Source organism: Halichoerus grypus, chromosome 7, assembly GCF_964656455.1.
Source record: "Halichoerus grypus chromosome 7, mHalGry1.hap1.1, whole genome shotgun sequence".
Classification (NCBI taxonomy): domain Eukaryota; kingdom Metazoa; phylum Chordata; class Mammalia; order Carnivora; family Phocidae; genus Halichoerus; species Halichoerus grypus.
Genome location: NC_135718.1, coordinates 26030266 through 26055252, shown reverse-complemented (window position 1 = coordinate 26055252; position 24987 = coordinate 26030266). Strand labels below are relative to the sequence as shown.

The window sequence follows — 24987 nt, the reverse complement described above, 5'->3', positions numbered from 1 at the left end:
ACGTGGCTGGTGGGCATCGCCCAGCCTGTGATTGGTCGGGAAGGAACAGGGCAGGGGCGGGGCGAGGGGCGGTTCCCGGGCAGAGGCCGCAGGTTAGTACAGGCCAGGCTTCCAACGCAGGGTACTTCTGTTGGCAGTTGTCTCAGTACATTCTTCCCGGGACCAGGTAAGGGGTCTTGGGAGGAGGCCGCCTACCACACCTTCTTCTAGACCCCACATCCCCGGAGGGAGTTTGGATTTATGTCCTGACTGCCGAGGCAGGGCTGCTGCGGGGGCTGGACTTCCACCTGCTGTAGCCACGTGGCGCGAATAGTGGCCTGGGGCTGCCCAGGGACCGCTCCCTTATTGTCCCCGGCGCTATAAGGCCCAGCTGAAGGGTGGGAGGCGTTATGGGCTGTGCATCTATCTCCACCTTTCTGTGTTAAGAGTCCAGGATGGAGGAGTCCCGGTGGTGGGAGGCTGCCTGTTGGAGGGGGGACTGGCCCTGAACACTGAGGTGAGCAGACAGCAGGGGTGAAAGGCGTTTTGGAATGGCCGGGTTTTGCTAAGCAACGTTGGACCGGATGGTGCACTGTCTGCAGCCCCAGAGGAGGCAAAAACGGGCCTGCACTTACAGGCAAGCGAGAGCGAAAGGGATTCTGGGTGGGTTGAGAGGCGCTACCTCCCATCCCGACCCATGCTGAGAACAGTAGAAGAGTTAATCACATATGCGGCAGGTCCTGTTCTAGACTCTGGAGACGCAGCAGGGGACAACATCTGCCCTCATGGAAATTACATACTTCTTGGTGGAATGCTTTTCACACAAGATTTCATTTCATTCTCACAGCCCTAGAAATTGGTTGTTCTAAGCGATATAGAGTCGGGACTTGAACCCAGTTCTGACTCTGGAGCAAGTGATTATAACACTATTGTGTTGTCTAAGTAGGAGGAACAGAACGGCTTATATTTGTGCTTTAAACTCAGAACTTTTTAAGAGTTGGTAAAGTGATGGCACTGATGATAAACCTGTTTGCAGTCATGTGTGTGCCTCTTACCTCCCTCATTGGGTTCTTGTGAGGATTATGTGAATTATATGTCAAGTACATAAGATATTGCCTGGCACATGGAGAGTGCTACATAGGATTTAGCTGTTATTATTATTTTTAAGATTTTATTATTTGACAGAGATAGAGCACAAGCAGATGGAATATAGTAGGCAGAGAGAGAGGGAGAAGCATACTCCCCTACTGAACAGGGAGCCTGATGCAGGGCTCGATCCCAGGACCCCGAGATCATGACCTGAGCCGAAGGCAGTTGCTTAACCAACTGAGCCACCCAGGCCCCCAGGATTTAGCTATTATTGCTTCATCTAGGTTTTGGGGCTTTGCCCCTCTTCCTACCAGCAGGCTTTCCAGTCTACTTAACATCACTGGAACGAAGGTGGATTTTTCCCTGAATGGTCCTTAGCTATTTATGCATTCAACTAAAGTGTGTTTTTAAAACATCTGCTCACGGCATACCTGCTTCAGATCCTTGGAAAGAAAACTCAGTTCAGAACCTTGATTAAGTAGATGCAAGATGAATGGCTAGTTCAGAGCATGCACTCCTACAATCCACTCGTCTCTAGCCTGTTGGTTCTTTTGTGAAAAAGGAAGGGCAGACTTCTCTTTCTGAGTTGTCTGGTGTCTAACATCATGGTTGCCTTGGAGTCACAGGAGTGTACCTGGGCCTGCTTGTGTAATTATTCGTCTCATTGTCCAACTTTCTCTAGGCAGCCTTGGCACCAACCCTTGCCTATCTCAGGTGGTCTTTGTGTTTGATCTTCTTGAGTCTGGCTGCCTTGATCTTCCTGTGATGCAAGTACCAGCGATGATGTTTTGCTTTTCTTCCTACCTGGGGATACAAACAGGGAAATCTTGAGTACTTTCCCCCTTTGCAAGAGGATACCCAGAGGGAGTTTGGAAGCCTGTTCTCTGAGCTCTGATACTGTTTGCCAGAGAAAATCAACTCTGTTTTTTTTTTTAAGTAAACTGTATCCCCAACGTGGGGCTTGAACCCAGACCCCAACATCAAGAATCACATGCTCTACCAACTGAGCCAGTCAGGTGCCCCGAAACTCAATTCTCTCTAAGAAGGATGACTTCAGGAGAGGTAATAGGTTGTTTCATTTTTTTTTTCTTTTCTCTCTTTTTTTTTAAAGATTCCATTCATTTATTTGACAGAGAGAGACACAGCAAGAGAGGGAACACAAGCAGGGGGAGTGGGAGAGGGAGAAGCAGGCTTCCCGCTGAGCAGGGAGCCCAATGCGGGGCTCTATCTCAGGACCCTGGGACCATGACCCGAGCCGAAGGCAGATGTTTAATGACTGAGCCATCCAGGCGCCCCTCTCTTTTCTCTTTTTTCCCCTTCCTCCCTTCCTTCCTTCCTCTCTCTCTCTCTCTCTCTCTCTTTCTTTTGGCCTGTAGTGGATGGAGGACCCATCTAAGTGACCCTGAGCCTTGTGACCTGGGGAGAAGAGGCCCTGGCTATTGTCAGATTGCTGGACGGATGGACAGGACTGGAGCTGTGGTTAGGGCAGAGTTGTGTGTAATGTTCAGCATCCTGGCTCAATTGACGTGAATCTTTCTAAGCATCAGTTTCCTCTTCTCTAAATTGAGATCTTGGATCCCTCACATCTTTGAGCTGTGATATTCTCCAGTTCTCAGAGCAAGAGAATTATTGGTCAGTCACCTGTTTGATTTCCAGCTCCCCCCTTGTTCCCAGTAGTGGAACCATATTCTAACAGAACTGAGGCCACCCTGGACACGGTAGTGACCTCTTTAGGGAATACTACATGCGGCTCATGTGGGAAGAGGGAGAATAACTGTTCTAGAGAAAACCTAGAGACCAGATTGAACTCAGTACAGGAGGGGTAGACCGTTTGCAGCTTCAGGACCCGAAGCCTGCCCTTACTTCTGTAACCAAGATAGGTTCTAAGTTTGACTTGAAAGAGAGATGTCCTTGATGCCCAGGGAGCCCAAGAGTAAGATGAAATGCATTTCAGGCAGGCAGTAAGTATTTTTAGAGGACCTGCAAGAACTACAGCACGAACCTTACAATCGGCTGGGGGAGGCCAACTTTACACAAATAACTGTATGTAACAAGAAAGTGATAATTACAAAGCCGAGTGTGTTGCAAATGAGGATAGGATGCTGAGAGTATATGACAGAAGGGTTTGAGTTTGCCCTGAAGGAGTCATGGAACTGTGCCCATTGGGGGGCAGCAGATGTGGGGGGAAATATTTTAGACATAGAATAGAATTTAGATTTCTTTTTGACCATATGTTTTTGCTTTTTTTTTTTTTTAGATTTTGTTTATTTATTTGAGAGTGCATGTGCATGTGTGCAAGAGAGAGAGAGAGAGAGAGAATGAGCAGGGTGGAGGGAGGGGGCCTAACCTGACGTGGAGCTCCATCTCATGACCCAAGCTGAAGGCAGATGCTTAACCAACTGAGCCACCCAGGCGCCCCTGGCCTTATGTTTTATTTAAGACAGGGACTGGGCAACTCATATGCTGACCTCGGTAATGAGGGGAAAGTTTCTTGAATAGTTTAGCAAATGATTATGCCTTCATGGTAGAAGTACTTCCATTATGAAAGGTAGAGAACTTTCCAGTGTTGGGTTGAGGGAGGAAAGAGATGTCTAAGGACAGGTTGTGTGTGTTCGGGGAAGGAAGGAAGCATAGCATGTTCAGGGGCACCTGGGTGGCTCATTTGGTGAAATGTCTGCTTTCAGCTCAGGTCATCATCCCAGGGTCTTAGGATTGAGCCCTGCTTCAGGCTCCCTGCTCAATGGGGAGCCTGCTTCTTCCTTTGCCCCTCCCCCTGGCTTGAGCGCACATGCACGCTCTCTCTCTCTCTCAAATAAATAAATAAAATCTTAAAAAAAAAAAAAAGGCAGCATAGCATGTTCTGTTGAGCTTTCTCCAGCAGAGGGGCTGGAGCCCCAGCTTGGGGCTCTGTAACCCAAGACAGTGTGTGATCTGCCAGCCAGGCCAACAACTCCTTTTAGCCCCATGTAGAGTCAGGGAAGGTAAGCTCTTGCCTCTCTCCCACTCCTGGGTTCAGTTGTGACTGCATGAAATAGCTTTGGTCTTTGAACCAGCCTGTAGGAGGCCGGGTCAGCCTGTCCCCAGAGGACAAAGCCCAGAGCCTTCCCGTGGGCTTTGTGGCGGAGTGAGAGAGGCAGAAGTCTAGCAGTGGACACTCGCTGTCTGGCTTCTGACTTCTTCAGAGGTTGCCGCTCAGTGGTGGCCTCAGGGCCAGGGGAGGGTGCCTGAAAACTCCATGGGAGGCCTCCCCTTCTCTCCTGGCTCAGGATGTCACCTTGCTGAAGTCTCTCCCACCTCAAGAAAAAAATGTAAAAATTGACCATCTCTCCCTTGACTGCATTTATTGGCTCCTCATGCCTCCTCCGTCTCTGGTGGTTCTTTCTCATCTATTTGGGCTTCCTTTTTGGGGGGGCTGGCCTCTTACATGTGGTGGTTTTCAGGCTATGTCCTCAGCACTTTATTTTTCCCATTCTGTGTGTTCTCACTGGAAAACTTTGTCTTAGCCTACCTTGATGCCACCGACTCATTGTTTTACTTCTAACTCAGATCTCTGTACTTTCTTTTAAGCCTAAATATCCATTTGCTGACAACTGGACCTCTTACTCAGCATATACTTGAATTCTTGTGCAAGCACTGGGGTGGCAGTGGGGAGGAAAATGGACACAGTCCCTGGGTCCAAGGAGCTTATGACCTAGAGGGGAAGGTAGGCATTCATTAAAATAAAACCACAGAGTGTTAGAACGAACTGGCACAGCTCTGAAGAAAAAGTACAGAGCCAAGAGGGCTTATAGCAGAGCACGTGATCTAGTGGTCGGGGAGAGAGAGGGGCCAGGGGTCCTTCAAAGGATTCCCTGAAGAAAGGTTTAAGCCAAGATCTGAAGGATGAGGAGGTGCTTCCTTGCAAGTAACTCTAGATTGTCCTGGAGAGCAAAAGGCTCCTTACTGAGGGAGAGGGTGGAGCCCTGATGTTATGTGCTGATACATCTGCTTTTCAGGCTGTTGTTTATTCTGAGGTGACTTTGCTGTGGCCTTCTGCTGCAGCTACAGTTGCCCATTCGGCTCTGTTGAGGTGGGAGTCTCGGGTAGAATTCTCCTTTCATTTTACCACTACTTAATATAAAACTTAAAAATTTTTTTAAATTTATTTATTTGTCAGAGAAAGAGAGAGCGCACAAGCAGGGGGAGCAGCAGGCTCCCCGCAGAGCAAGGAGCCCGATGCGGGACTCGATCCCAGGACCCTGGGATCATGACCTGAGCTGAAGGCAGATGCTTAACCGACTGAGCCACCCAGGCGTCCCTATAAAACTTTAGGTTTCCTTTCCCTCATACTCAAATATGGGCTTTGTTTGCTCAATTTTGCGAGTGTTTTTGGATTTGGGTGATGGTATAACTCAAGATGACTGATTAAATCTTACTCCAGCTGTGCCTATATGTGAAAAATCCTCAGTTAGGGTGACATTTTTCGAGGAAAAAAAAATGACCTAGTAGTAGAAGGTTGAGAGTTAAATTCGAGAATTATTCCTTAAGAAAAGGGAGGCGGGATGAGTAGGTGTTAGTGAAGAGGGGAAGGAACAGTATTCTGGACAGGGAATGGCATTTGTAAAAACCTGAGACAGGTGGCAGCCTATTGCATTTAAGAAAGGTCCATGGTATTTGAAACTCAACACATGGAAAATCCAACTCCCTGTTTTCTCTCTTAAAGCCTATTTTTCTATATTACTTGTCTCTGCACAATTATGGCCCCAGTCAGAAACCCCGGGTATCACCCTAGATACTTGTGATGTGTCAACTTAGCTAGGCCAAACAACCCCCCGTATGCTTCCAGTTAGAGTGGGCAAGGAGCGAGAAACAGCTGTTTGTAGTACACACACCTCCCAGTTATTTGATCAAACACGAATTTAGGCACCATGGTGAAGGGATTTTGCAAATGTAATTAAAGTCCTAATTCGTTAGCTTTAGTTAATCTAAGGGGGGATTATCCTGGGTGGCCTGATTTAATCAGATGGAATCCCTTTAAAAGAAGGCTAGGCATCCCCTGGGGTCACAAACTCTGGCCATTGCTGGGCCCTCCCTCCCTCCCCAGGATCATCCCTGGATAACTGCCTGCCCTGCTGGTTTCAGGCTTGCTTAGCCAACTCCCACAATTACGTAAGCCAATTTGCTAATTCCTTGTACTAAATCCATTTTTATATATTTGTCAATATGCGAATATATATAAAGGATATATATATCCTATTGATTCTGCATCTGTGCTTGAACCCTAATAGAGTATTCTTCCTATAACCAATCACTACGTAAATCCCAAGATTCTGCTGCTTTAAAAGTTTCTGTCTTTTGGTCCCTCCTCTCTGTTCCTGTGCATCTGGGTTCACATGAGCCCCATCTCTTCTTGCCTGGATTACTGAAATTCCTGTCCAGCTGATCTCTCTGCATCCTCTGAGGTCCTACCACACCGAGTTTATTTTCATGTCATTCCCTAGAGTTTTCTTTCTAAACGACACATCTGATCTTGTCACTCTGCCTAAAATCTTTTAATGGCTTCCCGAAATTCTCAGGCAAAAATTCAAAACCCTTAGCTTTTTTTTTTAAAGATTTTATTTTTTTATTATGTTTTTAAAGATTTATTTATTTGAGAGAGAGAGTGGTGCATGCACAGGGGCAGGAGAGGGAGCAGAGAGGGAGAGAGAGAATCTCAAGCATACTCCCTGCTGAGCGTGGAGCTGGACATGGGGCTCGATCTCACAACCCTGAGATCATTATCTGAGCTGAAACCAAGAGTCAGACACTTAACCGACTGAGCCACCTAGGCGCCCCTTTACTTGATTTTCTTTGTCTTTATTTTCTGCAGTTTGAAATATAATATAATATGATTAGATGTAGATTAAAAAATTTAATTCCAGTATAGTTAGCATATGGTGTTATATTAGTTTCAGGTGTAAAATATAGTGATTCAACAATTCTATACATTTCTCAGTGCTCATCATGGTAAGTGTACTATTAATCCCCTTTACCTGTTTCACCCATCCCCCTGCCCACTTCCCCTCTGGTAACCATCAGTTTGTTCTCTATAATTGAGTCTGTTTTTTTTTTTTTTTTAAGATTTTATTTATTTATTTGAGAGAGAGAGAGAGTGGGTGCACAAGCAGGAGGAAGGGCAGAGGGAGAGGGAGAAGCAGACTCACTGCTGAGCAGAGAGCCAGACGTGGAGCTTGATTCCAAGACCCTGGGATCATGACCTGAGCCGAAGGCAGATGCTTAAATGACTGAGCCACCCAGGCGCCCCAAGTCTGGTTTTTTGTTTATCTTTTTTTCTTTGTTCGTTTGTTTTGTTTTTTAAATTCCACATCTGGGTGGACTCATATGGTATTTGTTTTTCTCTGACTGACTTGGTTCACTTAGCATTATACTCTCTAGATCTACCTATGTTGTTGCAAATGGCAAGATTTCATTGTACATATATGCCACATCCTTTTTATCCATTCATCTATCCATGAATACTTGTGCTGCTTCCATATTTTGGCTATTGTAAGTAATGCTGCAGTAAACATAGGGGTGCATATATCTTCTTGAGTTAGTGTTTTCATATTCTTTGGGTAAGTACCCAGTAGTGGAATTACTGGATCGTATGGTAATTCTGTTTTTAATTTTTTGAGAAACCTCCATACTGTTTTCCACAGTGGCTGTACCAGTTTGCATTCCCATCTAGGTATAGATTTTTTGGTAGTTATCCTTCTTGGTGTTCTCTGAGCCTTCTGGACTTTGGGTTTGGTGTCTGTCATTAGTTTTTTTTTTTATTTTCTATTTTTTAATTTATTTTTAAGATTTTGTTTATTTATTTGACAGAGAGAGACACAGTGAGAGAGGGAACACAAGCAGAGGGAGTGTGAGAGGGAGAAGCAGGCTTCCCACGGAGCAGGGAGCCCGATGTGGGGCTCGATCCCAGGACCCAGGGATCATGAACTGAGCCGAAGGCAGACGCTTAACGACTGAGCCACCCAGGCACCCCTTGTCATTAGTTTTAGAAAATTCTCAGTCATTATTGCTTTAAATATTTCTTCTGTTCCCTTCCTTCTTCTTCTTCTGGCATTCCCATTATGTGCATGTTACACCTAATGTAATTGCCCCAAGGTTCTTGGGTTTTCTATTCTGTTTTTTTCATTCTTTTTCTTTACTTTTCAGTCTGGGAATTTTCTGTTGACACATATTTAAGCTCATGGAATTTTTTCTTTGGCCATGTCCAGTCTACTGATGAAACCATCAAAGGCATTCTTCATTTCTGTTACAGAAATTGTTTTTAAGAACTTATCTATTTTTTATTTGAGAGAGAGAGAGAGAGAATGAACACGAGCAGGGGGAGGGGCAGAGGGAGAGGCACAAGCAGACTCCCCGCCAAGCACAGAGCCCAACATGGAGCTTGATCCCAGGACCCTGAGATCATTACCTGAGCCAAAGTCAGATGCTTGACTGACAGAGCCACCCAGGCGCCCCCAGAATTTTTTTTTTTAATTTCCAGCATTTCCTTTTGATTCTTTCTTAGAGATTCTCTCTCTCTGCTACATTATCCATCTGTTCTTGCATGTTGTCCACTTTCCCATTGGAGTCCTTCGCAAATTGATCATAGTTATTTAAATTCCTGTTCTGATAATTCCAAAATCTCTGCCATCTGGTTCTGACACTTGCGCTCTCTTCAAACTATGTTTTTGCCATTTAGTATGCCTTGTAATCTTTTGTTGAAAGCCAGATGTGTGTGCAGTTTTACCTTTATCTGGGGAGATGTTATATTGTATTTACTATTTGGTGAAGCTGTAGGTGTCAGAGTTAACATTTTCTTTGGTGTCCTTGTTTTTGTCTCTCCTGTTGTCTTTGGGTTCCTAGAGACTTCTTAATAAGGTCTGAAACTTGCAATTCTTTCTGTTGTTGTTCAGGTCTCCCTGTTACCACATAGGAGCAATGTACCACCTGCAGTGGTCAAGTGTGAGGGAGGAGAGAGTGTTCTATAGTCCTGTGATTAGTTCTCAGTCTCTGAGTGAGCCTGTGCCCCTGAACCTTCAAAAGTGCTTCTCAGGCTCTTCTCATCCACTTCAAATGAGATAGGAAGGTTGGAAAGGGCTGGAGTTGGGTATTTACCTTTTCCCAAGTCATTTAGGTTCTAGTAAAACCCAAAATGGTTAGGCTCTGGTAAAACAGGCTCTTTTGAGGGTGGGTCTTGTTAGGAAGAACAGAGGGCTCTGGGTGTACTTCAAAATGACTACTTTTCCCATCTCCCTGTTAGAAGTACTAGGGGATTTTTCTCTCATCTTCACCCTGAGAGCCTGGTGGCTTCTTGAAGGTGAACTCAAAAGTGCGCCCCCACACTCAAGGTTGAATCCCCTTGGAATATTTAATTTGCAAGCTTGTTCACACTGAGCTTCCAGCAATTTGTCAATTATAGTTTAAGTTTTCCAATGGTACTTGCCCACTGGAGAGCTTCTTTTCCCAGTAAGCTGTCGTTCTCTGTACTTGTCTGTCTCTCCAGGCTTGGGGGCTGTGGTTTGCCCTGTGACCTCAGTTCACCGATGGGTCTAAGAAGAGTTGTTGATTTTAATTTGTTCAGCTTTTTTTCTTGTTGCAAGGATAGAAGTGACAGGTTTCAAGCTCCTTACATGTCCGACCTGCCTTAGTTTTTCAAGACATGGATTCCAGAACCCAGTTAGAGGCAAGAGTTCTCAAGTAAGTCAGGCAGAATGAAAATCCTGGCTTTGTCACTGGCTAATGCTTCTGTGACTTGGTAAAGTTATTTATCTGTGCCTTGGTTTTCTCATCCATAAAATGGGGTTAAGGGGTATTTATTTTATAGCATTGATGCAAAGATGAATTCAGAAAATGCACGTCAAGCCCCAAGCAAAATGTATAGCATAGAATCAAAGCTCAGTAAGTGTTAGCTATGATCATCATTATCATTACCATGCACCCTGTGTGTGGTCAATGCTGGCTCTTCTTTTTTTTTGGCCTGGGACACCTCTCCTCTATCTATCTAACTTCTACCCACCCTTCAAAACATTGTTTATTTTTTGTTTTCACAAAGCATGTTCAGAATCCCTCATCCATTTTAGATAAGGGGACTGTATAATTTATCATCCAAATCAGGACACTTTTGAGAATGGAAGGGGGTGCTATTAATAATTACCCCAGGACAGCAGTCCCAGGAAAACTGGGAGATCTGGTCATCTCACTTTTAGACGCCTCTTCTCTGGTTTTCCACTGCCTCCAGTGTATGTCCACATCATTGTTCACACCGCTGTCCTTGTTGCTGTACTCGTCTTGTACCCCCCATTCTGTAACTCCTGAGGGCAGGCATGGTGCCTCACTCACAGCCATGGCCTGGGATCTCTCACAGGGCCGCATGCGCCGTGAACATGCACATGCATGTGTGCACATTCGCGCGCACACACACACACACACACCCCCCCCCGAAATGGTGAGTGTGATCATGCCTTGTTCATTTCCACCTTTCTCTGTAATTGTTTCTACCTCAGATGTGATCCATGCCTTCTGCCTCCTTCAGGTAAATCTATCTTCTACGGCTCACATCCCATCTCTTCTGGGAAGCCCCCTTTTCTTACTGTGCTCCCCCATCTCTGCTTTCTCTCAACTCCTGTACTTAACTGTTGCTGTATCTGTTCTCTTCTGTTCCACGGGTGGGCTCTTCTTCCCCAGTTACACTCAGCTCCCCAAGGACAGGCACTGTGTTGTCCCTTTTTCCGGGTCTCCCACAGCATGATCAAGCACAGGGCTGGCTGCCAGCAGGCACTCGGGAAACCCATGTTGGTGTCTGGCTGCTCAGTCCGCTGCCCATTCCCTGGGGCCTTCCCAAGCCTGGTCACGTGATGCTAGCGCCTGCTGAAAGCAAGCATCCTACCACCATGAGGGGTGCTCAGGGCCTTAGGGCAGACTTTGGTTTGGGGGACCATCCTCATTTTCCCTCTGTTCCTTAAGTCCACAGCTCTGTGTGGGAGCAAGATGGAGGCTGATCTGTCTGGCTTTAACATCGATGCCCCTCGTTGGGACCAGTGCACCTTCCTGGGGCGGGTGAAACACTTCTTCAATATCACAGACCCGCGCACCGTCCTGGTCCCAGAGCGGGAGCTGGACTGGGCCAAGGTGATGGTGGAGAAGAGCAGGTGAGCAGTGAGGGGAAGGGACTGGAGGTGGTGGGGCCACACGGGTGGGTCCCCTGGGGAGGAGGTGGGAACTGAATGTGGGGAATGGGCAGGGCTGTCAGGCAGGAGGGAGCAGGATGACTTGGAGCGAGGGGCCTGGGACGTAACTCTCTCTGTTGTCCTGGGGTGGCAGAATGGGGGCCGTGCCCCCGGGCACCCAAGTGAAGCAGCTGCTATACGCCAAGAAGCTGTATGACTCAGCCTTCCACCCTGACACCGGGGAGAAGATGAACATCATTGGGCGGATGTCCTTCCAGGTCCCCGGCGGCATGATCATCACGGGCTTCATGCTCCAGTTCTACAGGTAGAGCCGGGGGGAAGGCAGCGGGCAGTGTGGCCGCGTAGGTCTGCCAGGCACGGAGCCCTGTGGTGATGTGGTAATAGCCATCTTTATTGACCCCTTACCCAATACCAGGCACTGTGCTAAATTCTTTGCATGGATTTAATCTCATCAACCCTACAGAGGTACTATTGTCATCTCCATTTTATAGGTGAAGAACTGAGGTTCTAGAGATGTTACGTAACCTGCCTAGGTTCACACAGCCAGGAAATACGGGTGCCTGGATGTTAACTGAGGCAGTTGTCTCCAGAACTCTCAATGAATAAGCCATCCTAATTCCTTCTTTAGAAAGCACTTATTCAACAATGAAATTTTCGTGTATTTTTATTTTTAAATCTATTTTATTTATTTATTTTTGGCAGAGAGAGAGAGTACGTGAGCGGGGGGAGGGGGTGTGGCAGCAGGGAGGGGCAGAGGGAGAGGGAGAGAGAAAATCCGAAGCAGGCTCCATACCCAGCGCAGAGCCCGATCTGGGGGCTCGATCTCACGACCCTGAGATCCTGAGCTGAGCCAAAATCAAGAGTCAGACACTTAACCGACTGAGCCGGTCAGGTGCCCCTAATGTGTTTTTATTATGTAACATCCTAGTAAAAAATATAGGAAGATGACCTCCCACCCCACCCCACCCCCTAGCTACCCCGAAAATAGAAAGACCCTTTCAGCCTAGCAGGGAGAGAATAAACTTTCTCTGTAGCTGCTGGATATTTTACTCTTCCCCCTTCCTCTCTTCCCTCTGCTCCCCTCCCCCATGCATCCATTTGTCCAGTTATTGAGCCAGGCCTTGGGCCAGGTGTTGGGAATATAAAGACTAAACCCCTCCCCTCAAGGAACTTCCAGTTTTGTTGAGCAGACCAACCAGTAAGCAGTTGTAGTCCAGCTTGCTAAGTAGTAGGTCGGAGGGAAAGTATGGGGTTGTGAGAGCAGGGAGCAGAGAATGACTCACAGTTCCAGGAAGGGCAGGGGAAGGGTTAGGAAGGTTCCAAAGAAGAAGTGACCTCTCAACAGAGCAGGATTTAGCCATGTATGGAAGGGTGTGGGTGTGTAGATATTCCAGCCAGAGTGACCGGCCTGTGCAAAATCCCCGGTGCATGAAACAGCATGGGAACAGTTTGGGGAGCATCAGGCCGTCTGGTTTGACTGGTGTGCCCAAGCCCTCCCTCCATTGGACTCTTCTCTGTCTCTCTGGGCCTCCCTTATGGTAGGACGATGCCAGCGGTGATCTTCTGGCAGTGGGTGAACCAGTCCTTCAACGCCTTAGTCAACTATACGAACAGGAATGCAGCTTCCCCCACGTCTGTCAGGTAGGAGACTTGAACCCCAGGCTGTCCATGTGGCTCTGAAGCAGGTGGCTGTCCTCTTGCCTCCAGGGGAATCGCCCTTCTAAAGCGTTCTTGGGCTGTCTTCTCCGGGTGAGACTTGTATGGCGCTGGTGACCAAGTCCCCCTTTTTAGGGTTTGCAAGTATTTTCTGAGGCTGACTAGGACAATATCATCCTAGACCAATTGAACGTTTATTCATTCATTCGTTCTCAAGTATTTCTTCTTTTTTTTTTTTTTAAGATTTTATTTATTTATTTATTTGAGAGCGATTGAGCACGCATAAGCAGGGTGGCGGGGAGCAGAGGCAGAGGGAGAAGCAGGTTCCCTGCTGAGCAGAGACCCTGATGCGGGGCTCAATTCCAGGACCCCGAGATCATGACCTGAACCGAAGGCAGACACTTAACTGACTGAGCCACCCAGGCGCCCCTCAGCTATTTCCTGAGTAGGTATTAAGAGCCAGGCATGGTTCTAGGGTCCTTGTCCTTGTGGAATTTAAGGTATTTTAAGCAAACAAGCACCGTAATCTTAGGTTGCGACTGCTACCCTTAAGGAAACAAACAGGTGACAAGATAGCAAACAGCAGAGGGGCATCTGTGTGGATGGGCTGGTTGGGGAAGTCTTTTTCTGTGGAGCCCACCTTTTGGCTGATTTCTGAAGGGTAAGGATTTAGCCTACGGAAGAATTCTCCTGATAGGGAGCAGCAACAGGCCAAGGTTCTGATGCAGAAAAGAGTTTGGTGTGTTTAAAGTACTGAAAGGAGGTCGAGGGGGCTGGAGCATTGTGTGTGTGTTTAGGAGGGGGAATGTCACAAGATGAGACAGGTGAAGTTTCAGGCATGAAGCCTCATTAAAGCCTCATTTCCAGACTTTCTCAATCAAGCCATGGTCTTGCCCTCAGCCGGCAGGGCTCCCCACCCCCAAGCGTGTCTCTCCTCCACTAGGCAGATGGCCCTTTCCTACATCACAGCCACAACCACTGCGGTGGCCACTGCTGTGGGCATGAACATGTTGACGAAGGTACTGTCTGGGGCTGCCTTGGGTGTGGTGGCCACTAGGGGGCAGCAAAGTCCTAGGGAAAACATCCCCCAGGCCTGGCGTTGCCCTTGTTTGGGTGAGTTGGGTATGGCCAGGGCCCAGCCCACGAGGGGGAAATGGAGCAGACCTATCCCCACGTTAGTCTTTCTCGGGTCTTTGAGGGAATTTGGGTTCTTAGACCAAGTGTCTGGATACGTGGCAGTAGCGAGATCTGATTTATTTTGTAGTCCTTAAGCCCCCTCCCCTCCCATCTTCCAGTGAGCCCTGTTGTTCCCTTCCGCCAACAGAGAGCTCCGCCCCTGGTGGGCCGCTGGGTGCCCTTTGCCGCCGTGGCGGCTGCTAACTGCGTCAACATCCCGATGATGCGACAGCAGTGAGTATGGGGGTCCCTCTTCCTCCCTATAGACCACAAGGTTGGTGGGTCAAGGGCAGGAAACCAAGACAGTGGGTGGCTTCTAGGGACTGAGGTGGGTGTGGGGAGGGCTGCTGGGCTACAGCTCTGAAGGGTCCCAAAGGATAGGCTGCTCCAAGGGTGCGGGCCGCAGGAGTGGCAGGTGACTTAAGTTTAATCTGTGATGAGTGTTGTGGGAGGCGTTGTTTGGATGGTGTGGGATGGCGGGGAGTAGGGTGGACCTTTGAAGGTTTATATGAGATCATGTCCTTTCAACTGCAACTGTATTTAAGTTGTGAACTCTGCCTACTTCCAAAGCCCTGGGGATGGCTTACAGAATGAAATGTAGCAGAGCGAGGTGTCCAAAGATAGAACAGAGCCAAGAAGCTTTGAAAGAAGCCAGAGGAGTAGATAGATGTTTTCTAGGCACCCGGCTCTAAGCTTCGCAACAGGAAAGGTAAAAGGAGAAACCCGTGTGTCTTGCAATTCCTGTTTTTTGGCTAGAGAAAGCATAGCTGTTCCCCTGTTGTCAAACCTAATGATGTAGCATACCTCACGCTCTCCCGATAGCGCCTGGGAGGTATCACATGCTGCCTAAGTGTTCGCTCTTACTGCTCCTGTCATCCTCATCGCCTTCATCACCGTCACCAGATATCCAAGCCACAGCTTCTTGGGACTGCTAGCAAATGGGAACTTGTCACAACAGCCCTTGCAGAAAGAGCACAACACCAGAATAGTCATGTATACACATTGTTCCTCTCCTCTTTCCCTCCCCCATCCAGGTGCTCCTTCCCGACAAATGAAGGAGCCCTAGCCACCTACCTGGTCTGGGGTTGAGTGCTGTCAGGCGTGGACCAAGCACTTTGCAGGCATTGTCCCCTTTAATCCTCACCAATCCTATGAAGTGGGTGCCACGATTAGCCCCATTTTGCAGATGAGGATAACTGAGTCTTTAGAAGGATCAGGGAATTTGCTCAAGTTCAGAAACTTACTCTGCCATTTCAGGATTTACCCTAGGCAGTCTGAGCCCAGGCCTAGCTCTCTTAGCCATGGCCCTAGATCACTTCTGAGATACCACTCACTGGAATGCACAAGGAAGATCAAAGGGCCAGGCTGCAGGAGCTGGCTTCCTAGAGCTTGAGTGCGCTGACCTTGGTCCCCTGGTGTGTCCCATCATTGGCGGGCTTCCAGCACCCCTTTCCCAAGTCCAGCAACTCCTGTCTATGTTTAGGGAACTCATCCAGGGCATCTGCGTGAAGGACAGGAATCACAATGAGATCGGTCATTCCCGGGTGAGCAGAGGCATCCCTTTGGGGTGGGAGGAGGGAATTCTGTCTTATACCCTGCCCTGTTCTTAGTAGTCAGAGCAGGCCCGGGTTTTGTTATAGGATCCCCCGATTCCATTCTCATTCCCCTTGATTTCCCTACATTTCTTGTTCAGAACAGGCTTGTCATGTCTTTTCTCCATCATTTCTGGTCCTGAAGCCATAAAAGTCTAGCTAGGTGAGAGAGGGTTGGGTGAGGACACAGCCCCTGGTGGATCCATCCCTTCCCCTTTACCAGCTCAGACTTGACCCTGACCCTTGACCCTGCCCTCTGGTGCAGCCCATGGATACTGGATAAGGTCATTCCTGACAACTTACTCTTTTCTGCCCTCAGAGAGCTGCAGCCGTAGGCATCACCCAAGTGGTTATTTCTCGGATCACCATGGCAGCCCCTGGCATGAGTAAGATAGAGAAGCCCTCCCGTCCTGGGGGACCCTGGAACACGTCCTGGAGGCCTCAGCCACATTTAGCTTTTGCGGGGGGCAGGGGGAGGGCAGCCTCTACAGCCAAGCTTCTCAAACTGGCTTTTCCCACCATAATAAAAAAATGATAATTCTGTGATGTGATAGAGATTGTAGCTAATGCTACAGTGGTAATCAGATTACAATGTATAAATGTATCAACCCCACATGTTGTATATCTTATATCTACATAGTGCTAAATGCAGAAACTCATGAGAGAACCACACGGTAGTTCTGGGAATATCAGTTAATCAAGTTCTTTTCATTCCACAAATATTCCTTAAGTACCTCAGTGTGCTGGACATGGTGCAGGGTGCCAGGAAGACAGTGGTACAGAAAATAAATCCCCTGCCCTGGTTTTGCTCCTAGCAGGGGTATGTTACAGAGTAGGATACGAGACTTGTTTGCATGAGCCTTCAAAGATTTGAATTTTGAGAAGGATGCTTTGGGCCTGTGGTACATGTCCTATTATAGGTGTGCAGGTGGAAAAGTCTGGGAAGCACCCTTCTGCTAGGACTTGGGGGACCGGTGGGGGGTGGCCATGCCTACATAGTCTTCCATTCCAAAAGTATTTTCTGGAACTTCAGGGGAGGTGGGTCCCTGATCTGATTTTGGAGAGGGGTCTTCGGAACAGTCTGACAGCCCTCCTCCCTGCTTCTCCCTGGTCTCTTCCAGTCTTGCTGCCAGTCATCATGGAAAGGCTGGAGAAGCTGCATTTCATGAAGGTGAGTGAGGTCCTCTTTTGCATCTTCCTTGCCCAGAGCCCCCCAGCCATACCTACACTTCAGAGCTCCTGATCCTCATCCTTCCCTCTAGCTACTGGCCTTTGTCTCGCTCAAGTAGGGCCCGTGCCAGTCCCCCCCGGCTGCCCACTTTAGATGCCATGGCTGCTTGCTTGGCCTCGTCTGCAGAGAGCAAGAGGGGCCCCCTCCTCCTCTCCTTCACGGCTCAAAGTTTTGTGCCTGTGGGTGTCTAACTGGCCGATCAGGGGTAGAGCCGGCGTGGGATTCGCGTTAAGATCTCTAAGTCTCATGTGGGTCTTTCCTTCGATTTTGTGCAGAAAGTCAAGGTCCTGCACGCCCCATTGCAAGTTCTGCTGTGTGGCTGCTTGTGAGTAACGTGTTTTCTTGGTTGGGTTCTGTGGTAGCTGGGGCCCCTAAGACCCGTCTTCTTGTGTTGCCCGTGTTGGAGAACATGTACTCTTTTCCCTGACTTCCATAGTGCCTGAGCTCAGAACGCCCCTGGGCCATCTGGAGAGTTCTCACCCCATCTTTGTTGAGGGCATCAGGCTGGGTAGGCACTGTGCACACATCTGCATGGAGAGCGGAGTGCTTGGGTGCCCTCCTGTCCCGGCATGTCCTCTGACCTTCAGACTAGAGAAGAGACGAAAACCACGATACAGCCCCACCACAAAAAAGACATGATCATTCTAGGGGCTCCCGGCTGGCTCAGTTGGTAGGGCATGCGACTCTTGATCTCAGGGTTGTGAGTTCGAGCCCCATGTTGGGTGTAGAGATTACTTAAAAATAAAGAATTAAAAAAAACAATAACAATGAAGAAAGAAATGATAATTCTGTGACAGTGACAGAGTGTTAGCCGATGGCCCGGTAGTCCCTTGCAGTGTATCACTATCAGACCAGCAGGCTATACCCCTAACCTGTACACGATGCTGTGCATTCTCTGTATCTCAATATAAATAAACTAAGTGTATAAATAAACATGCTGAGACGTAAAAAACCTGAGGGGACAGCCTGGGGCTGTCAAGCGTCCCAACCTTGCACAAAAGGAAAACACCACAAGTCACGGCAGCGTGCCCTGGTGCCCGCCAGCGACTGGCCACGTCCTAGCATCAGTCACACTTCACGAGGCCACGGGGCTAATGACAGCAGTAACCACCAACACGTGTGGAGTGTGTCCTGTGTGTCCCCACTGTGCTCGTGCTGCCCATCTCTCATTTCACTTAAGCCCCTCAGCCCCGGAGGTCTAGGTCCTGTCATAATCTCCTTCTGCGCACAAGGAACCCGAGGCTTAGTGCGATGAGGAGACTTGCCCAAGGCTCTGTAGCTCGTAATTGCTGGAGTTGAGGTCAGTGCCATAGCAGTCTCACACGCCACGCTGCCTTCTGCCAACTGAGTCACCACTGCGTGAGAGGTTCCCCCAGGGGGAGCGCCATCCCCGGGCCACTTCCTCTGAGCCTCGCGGCAGCCCTGCACACTAAGCACTCTTGTCGTCCCTCTGCTGGCTCAGGGCTCACTCGCCCGCGATCACACAGCGAGTGAGTAGCTGAGCTGGGATCCGAAGCCTGGTCTGTCACATTCCCATGTGCTGTAAGAGAGGGCCCTGGCCCCGAAGCATCCGAGGACCTTAGAAATGCTCTCAAGCCCTTCCCCAAGCCTCCTGCCTCAGCGTCGCTTTTTAACGAGCTCCTTGAGCTGCTAGTGTTTGCAGTGAGGTTGGAGAAGCTGCCCTGTTCTGTTGTCTCCCAGCCCAGGGTCCGCGGGGGCTGGACCTTGGCTTTCATACCCCTTACTGCTTGGTGCTTGTGCTCTTTAGGCTGCTACTTGCACACCCAGTGCCTTTGTTACCTTCACCTGCTTGAAGGACAGGGATGGGGGCGAGGGACGGGAGGTGGAGGGGGGCCGATTTCATGCCATGCCAGAATGAATATCCTGTACTGAGAGACCAGGCGGGGAGTTGCAGGGAGGGGAGCCATGGGGCAGCGGGGAAGGCAGGATAGTGAATGGGCATCTCCCTACTTCCTTTGGGGGGCTCAGAGACGGGTGTGAGCAGGCCTGTGGGGAGATGCCCCTCACGCTTTGTTTCTCCTTTCTTCCAGCCTCATCTTCATGGTACCGGTGGCTTGTGGGCTCTTCCCCCAGAAATGGTAAGAGTTCTTTGTGCCTCACTTTACCAAATGCCCTGTCCCTGCTCTCCCTGACCTGCCCGCTTTCCTGAAGGAGACAAGGAGGGGCAGGAAGGGCAGCATTTGTCCAAGGACAAGTACCTATCAGCCTAAACTCTGGGCCTCTTAACCCTGGGTGAATGGTAAACCAAAACAGATCTCTAAGGGGCGGAGGGATGAGTTGCTCCCTCCCAGTGGAGTAAGGGCTGCCCTGGAGAGAAGTGGGGGAGCAACAAGAGACTTTCTGTCCCTGCTGCTTAGGTTATTAGGTACATCCTCCCTCACTGGATCTGGTCCTTGAAATTGAACAGAGGGGTAGGTACTTTTTCTGGCTTGTGTTTGCTTGGGGATGGATGACTTGGACCTCTCTACTTCCCTTGTATGCCCTGGCAGGGAAGGGGTATGCGAAGCGATGATGGAAAAGGGAAACAAAGCATCAGACTGGGGGAGGGGAGAGGACAAGCTCCAGGAGACTAGGTGCAGCTTGGATGTACACCAAGAAGATGCCAGGTTCCGCTGCCTTCGTACTTGTATTTCAGTGTCATCTGCAGACATCTCCTGTGTTCCAAGCACTGTGCTTATAATCTTACAGAGAAAATGGAAGTTTAGCACCAGGGAGAATGAAGTTAAGCCTGAGTAGAAGTAAAAACAACACATTATGTTGTACAGAGGCCATTCGTTCTGATGGAAAAATCAGGAAGGCCTTCTTGGAGGTGGCATTTGAGTTGGATTTTCTCTGATGGTACTTTGCTGCTTGTCCATTTGGCAGGCTCATAATCCCCTTATTTTCTCTTCTCAGTGAACTGTCAGTTTCTTATCTGGAACCAGAACTCCAAGACACCATCAAGGCCAAGTATGGAGAACTTGTGCCTTATGTCTACTTCAATAAGGGCCTTTAAATGCCCCATCCCAGCAAGGACTAGTCTGTACCCATATTCACCAGCCCTTCCTTAGCTGCCTTGTACACCTGTGCCCTCATTTCTCTGCCAACAGGGCCTAAAGGTCAGGGTGGATTTGGGGGGTGGGGAGCCTCATGTTTTCACGCAGGCATGGCTTATTGGACTCCAGGGGATAAAAGTGAGCAAGGGGAGCAAAGACCAAGTCTTTTATCTGCCCCCCACCCCACCACCATCCCCTGGAGATCAGGAGCTGAGACTTCCTGAGGGAGAAGTTGCTGGAACCTGGGGGAGATAATCAAGCAAACCATTTGGAAAAATTAGGAAATCTTTGGGATTCTAATTCTGGCCAGGCCTGGGGAAGAGCCCCTGGGACGAAGGAAAGCTCCCAGCCCTGTTTCTTCTTCCCTTCCTCCTCATCTTGTCTCACGCTACAGAACGTTTTGCCCCTACAATTCTAGCTAACTCAGGAAGGGAGAGGGAAGAAGTCTGTTGTCACCTTGGGGCTCTTCTCCATTCTTCCCCATACTCCTCCCCAGTGCCCCCTTATCAGAAAGCGTCTTTGGGAGTGCTGCTAAACTTGGGTTGATCAAGCACCCAGGAGTTCTTAGTGCTAAAAAAAAGGCCACTGCATGAGGCAACAAGGTTTCATGGTGCTCTAAGCCCTGTGACACTGACTTTGTTCTCCTGTGCTAAAATCATGTCTGATTTTACATCTCTGTGTTTAAAAGATAAATCCACTAGGGCGCCTGGGTGGCTCAATCGTTAAGCGTCTGCCTTCGGCTCAGGTCATGATCCCGGGGTCCTGGGATCGAGTCCCGCATCGGGCTCCCTGCTCGGCGGGAGGCCTGCTTCTCCCTCTCCCACTCCCCCTGCTTGTGTTCCTGCTCTCGCTGTCTCTCTCTCTGTCGAATAAATAAATAAAATCTTAAAAAATAAAAATAAAAATAAAAGATAAATCCACTAACTGTGAGTAAAAATTATATATGTATGTATTAACAGCACATTTTAATGGGTATATTTTCCTAGCTGCCTCCCTTCCTCAGCCCATTGGGTTAAACAAAGACTGGTGCGTACTGAATAGGAAAGGGGAGTTTTATTTGGATACCTCTGAGAATTAATCAATCAGGACCAAAGAGCCTTAAAGGACACACAGCAAAGTACAGCCATTTGCCCTTCCCATCTTGGCTGTTCTAGGTGATTTTTCAGGCTTGGGTCGGGTGGGCATGGAAGGAGACCATTGTGGCTTACCTGGGATCAATGTTTGTATTGAGTTCTGTCTAGTAGAATTTACTGACTATTCAAAGGATACCACTGTGAATCAAATAAATTTCTTGAAAGAGCACAATGAACTATCTGCAGACTCAGTTAATAAAGCCTGGATGAAAAGCAGGATCTGGTCTTACTTTGGCCTTGGTATGGAAGAGGTTACCACAACGATAACGGGAACCTGTTGATGCCTGGAGGCCATTGTTGATTTCCCTTACTACAGAGGAAAAATCCACCTGTCTTTACTGGACACTCCAGAATGGGAACTGTGTTGTTTTAGAGCAGGAGTTGACAAACCATGGCTCAAGGGTCCCAATCCACCTGCTACCCATTTTTGTGTGCCTGGGAACTAAGAATGTTTTATATTCTTAAAGGGTAAAAAAGAAGAAAAAAAACAAAAACAAGAATATGTGATGGAGACTTCCACGTATGTGGCATGCAAAACAAAATATTTGCTCTATTCCCCTACTCTGGAGCAGTGGTTTTTAGAACATGTGTCAGAGTCACGTGGATGGGTTGTTAAAACACAGATTGTGGGTCTAGTTATGTCTCCTGAGGCAAGGGAAACAAAAGCAAAAATAAACTATTGGTACTACATCAAAATAAAAAGCTTCTGCACAGCCAAAGAAACAACAAAACTAAAAGACAATTACTTAGTGAGAGAAGATATTTGCAGATGACATCTGATAAAGGGTTAGTATCCAAAATACATAAAGAACTTATTACAACTCAACACACAAAAAAGCAAACAATCCAATTTAAAAATGAACAGAAAAGGGGTACTGGCTGGTTCTGTTGGTAGAGCATGTGACTCTTTATCTTGGGGTCGTGAGTTCGAGCCCCACATTGGGTATGGAGATTAACAAAAAATAAAATTTTAAAAAATGGGCAGAAACATGAACAGACATTTCTCCAGAGAAGACATACAGATGGCCAACAGACACATGAAAAGATGCCCAACATCATCTATCATTAAGGAAATGCAAATCAAAACCACAATGAGATAATACCTCAAACCTGTTAGAATGGCTAAAATCAAAAATAGGAGAAAAATGTGTTGGCGAGGATGTGGAGAAAAAGGAACTCTCTTGCACTGTTGCTGGGAATGCAGTCAGAGAAAGAGAAATACCATATGATTTCACTCATGTGGAATTGAAGAACCAAAATCAACAAACAAAAAAAGAGAGAAACCAAAAAAAAACCCAGATTCTTAACTATAGAAAACAAACTGATGGTTACCAGAGGGGTGGTGGGTGGGAGGATGGGTGAAATAGGTAAAGGGGATTAAGAGTACACTTATGATGAGCACTGAGTAATGTATAAAATTATTGAATCACTGTGTTGTGTACCTGAAACTAAGAACACTGTATGTTAACTACACTTGAATTAAAAAACAAAAACAGATTGTGGGGCCCCATCCCCAGAATTTCTTATTATGTATGTCTGGGGTGGAGCCTGAGAATGTGCATTTCTAGTAATTGTCCAGTGATGTGGTTTCTGTTGGTCTGGGGAGCACACTTCAAGGACCACTGCTCTAAAGAAAAAGGGCCTCTTCCTTGAGGCCAAAGTACTGGCTGGAATTTAATTTTTCCCATTTTTTCAAAATTAAAATAGAATTCATATAAGTTCATCTTTTTAATGTGTACATTTCAGGAGCACCTGGATGGCTCAGTTCATTAAGCATCTGCCTTTGGCTCAGGTCATGATCCCAGGGTCCTGGGATCAGGCTCCCTGCTCAGCAGGAAGCCTGCTTCTCTGTCTCCCTCTGCCTGCAGCTCCCCGTCTTGTGCTCTCTGTCAAATGAATAAATAAAATCTTTTAAAAAAATAAAGTGTACAATTCAGTGTTTTTCAGTATACTCACAAAGTTGTAATTGTCATCACTAGTTACAGAATATTTTTATTTATTTTATTTTATTTTTTAAAAAGATTTTATTTATTCTTTGTCAGAGAGACAGAGCACAAGCAGGGGGAGTGGCAGGCAGAGGGAGAGGGAGAAGCAGGCCTCAGCAGGGAGCCCTATCCCAGGCCCCTGGGATCATGACCTGAGCTGAAGGCAGACACTTAACCAACTGAGCCACCCAGGTGTCACATCCAGAATATTTTTATTACTCCCAAAAGAAACTCTGTATCTGGGGCGCCTGGGTGGCTCAGTCGTTGGGCGTCTGCTTTCGGCTCAGGTCATGATCCCAGGGTCCTGGGATTGAGCCTCACATCGGGCTCCCTGCTCCGTGGGAAGCCTGCTTCTCCCTCTCCCACTCCCCCTGCTTGTGTTCCCTCTCTCACTGCGTCTCTCTGTGTCAAATAAATAAAAATCTTAAAAAAAAAAAAAAAGAAACTCTGTACCCTTTGGCAGTCTCTCTCCATTCCCTTCATCCCCCATCCCCTCAAAACCCCTAATCTACTTTCTGCCTCTATAGGTTGGCCTATTCTGGACTTTTCATATAAATGAAATCACGCAGTGTGTAGCCTTCTGTGTCTGGCTTCTTTCATGTATCATAATATTTTCAAAGTTTATCCATGCTGTAACATATGCAATTTGATTTTAACTGATTTCTGAGCAGAAAACTGTGTGTCTTTGAGCTAGTTTTCTTAGGATAGGAGATCTGGCTCAGCTTTGCCCATTTCCAAAGACAAATAGGAAAAACATTACCAGAGCTAGCCAGAGCTTGGAAGCAATTCCATACTGATGTTCTTTCAAGAATTGACAACCTTCTTCTTTCCTTCCCAGCTCCTTAAACCTTCTGGCATTCCTCCTCCCTGTACAGACAATGGCTCTTTTGGGAAAGTCTGAAGTATGTGGTGGCTACAGTTTAGAGGCACTTCAAAAAGCACTCATTCAAATTGCATCTCAGCTCCATTTTGTAAGACCTCTCTGCTTTCTTTGAGTTGGCATCTGTGGGATGTGGAAAGCGAGGTGGTTAGGGTGACTCAAATGCCTTCGTGTGGGAAGTGCTAATCCAGACTGGGCAGGGTTTAGTGTTTGTCCCATCCAGTGGCTCAGTTCGAGCTCTCAGGTAAAGAAAGAAAGGGAAGTTAGGATAAAATCTCCGTGTTTGTTGACTGAAATTATTGGGGTTTCCTAATGATGATGGTACCTGGCTTTTATAAAGGAGGACTTACAAAACCTTGAGGCCAGGACTGAGACCCTGTGCTATGAAAATAATTTGGCCCTTGTCTAATACTGAATCTTTATTTCTTCCCTAGGGAGCTTGATTGTGGTATGGATGAATTTCTAAGACATTTGAGATCAGCAAAAATACTTGTCACCTTTTGTAACACTTGGGAAAACAGGATCAAGAAGAGGCAGAACTATGGATATTCTTTTTTTTTTTTTTTTAAAGATTTTGTTTATTTATTTGAGAGAGAGAATGAGATAGAGAGAGAGAGCATGAGAAGGGGGAGGGTCAGAGGGAGAAGCAGACTCCCTGCTGAGCAGGGAGCCCGATGCGGGACTCGATCCCAGGACTCCAGGATCATGACCTGAGCCGAAGGCAGTCGCTTAACCAACTGAGCCACCCAGGCGCCCCAGAACTATGGATATTCTTAAGCAGAGGGCAGAACCAATTTCTTCACTGTTTCCCACTTTGCCACCATTTAAGCCAAGAACAAACTCCCTCTGGGCTCAGCCATGGGCTAGACTAGGCCAACCTGCAAAATGCTTTGGCAGGATTTTGAGAGGAAATTGGCAGCTACAGGCACCTGGCTTCTCTGGCATGGGTCTTCATTTGTTCATTTATTTTACCAACATTGTTGGGCTCATGGTTGGGCCTTGTATAGGATG

The 24987-nt window shown here is 47.6% G+C and overlaps 1 protein-coding gene across 6 annotated transcripts; it reads left to right on the top strand.

Annotated features, from left to right (window-relative positions):
• The first annotated feature begins 63 nt into the window (after nucleotides 1-63).
• SFXN2 (sideroflexin 2) lies at nucleotides 64-21327 on the top strand. Of its 6 annotated transcripts, XM_078077178.1 has the most exons (13): nucleotides 66-166; nucleotides 11044-11228; nucleotides 11401-11571; nucleotides 12810-12908; nucleotides 13867-13942; nucleotides 14248-14333; nucleotides 15583-15643; nucleotides 16011-16077; nucleotides 16813-16862; nucleotides 17198-17247; nucleotides 18974-19021; nucleotides 19301-19354; nucleotides 19839-21327. In XM_078077178.1, exons 2-12 carry the CDS (start codon nucleotides 11068-11070, stop codon nucleotides 19338-19340), a joined length of 909 nt encoding a protein of 302 aa, XP_077933304.1. In that variant the 5' UTR covers nucleotides 66-166; nucleotides 11044-11067; the 3' UTR covers nucleotides 19341-19354; nucleotides 19839-21327. The 6 variants fall into 6 exon arrangements, with proteins under 6 accessions (XP_077933302.1, XP_077933304.1, XP_077933305.1 ...); XM_078077176.1 differs by lacking the exon at nucleotides 19301-19354 and having other exon boundaries at nucleotides 64-92; XM_078077179.1 differs by lacking the exon at nucleotides 17198-17247.
• Nucleotides 21328-24987: the final 3660 nt, after the last annotated feature.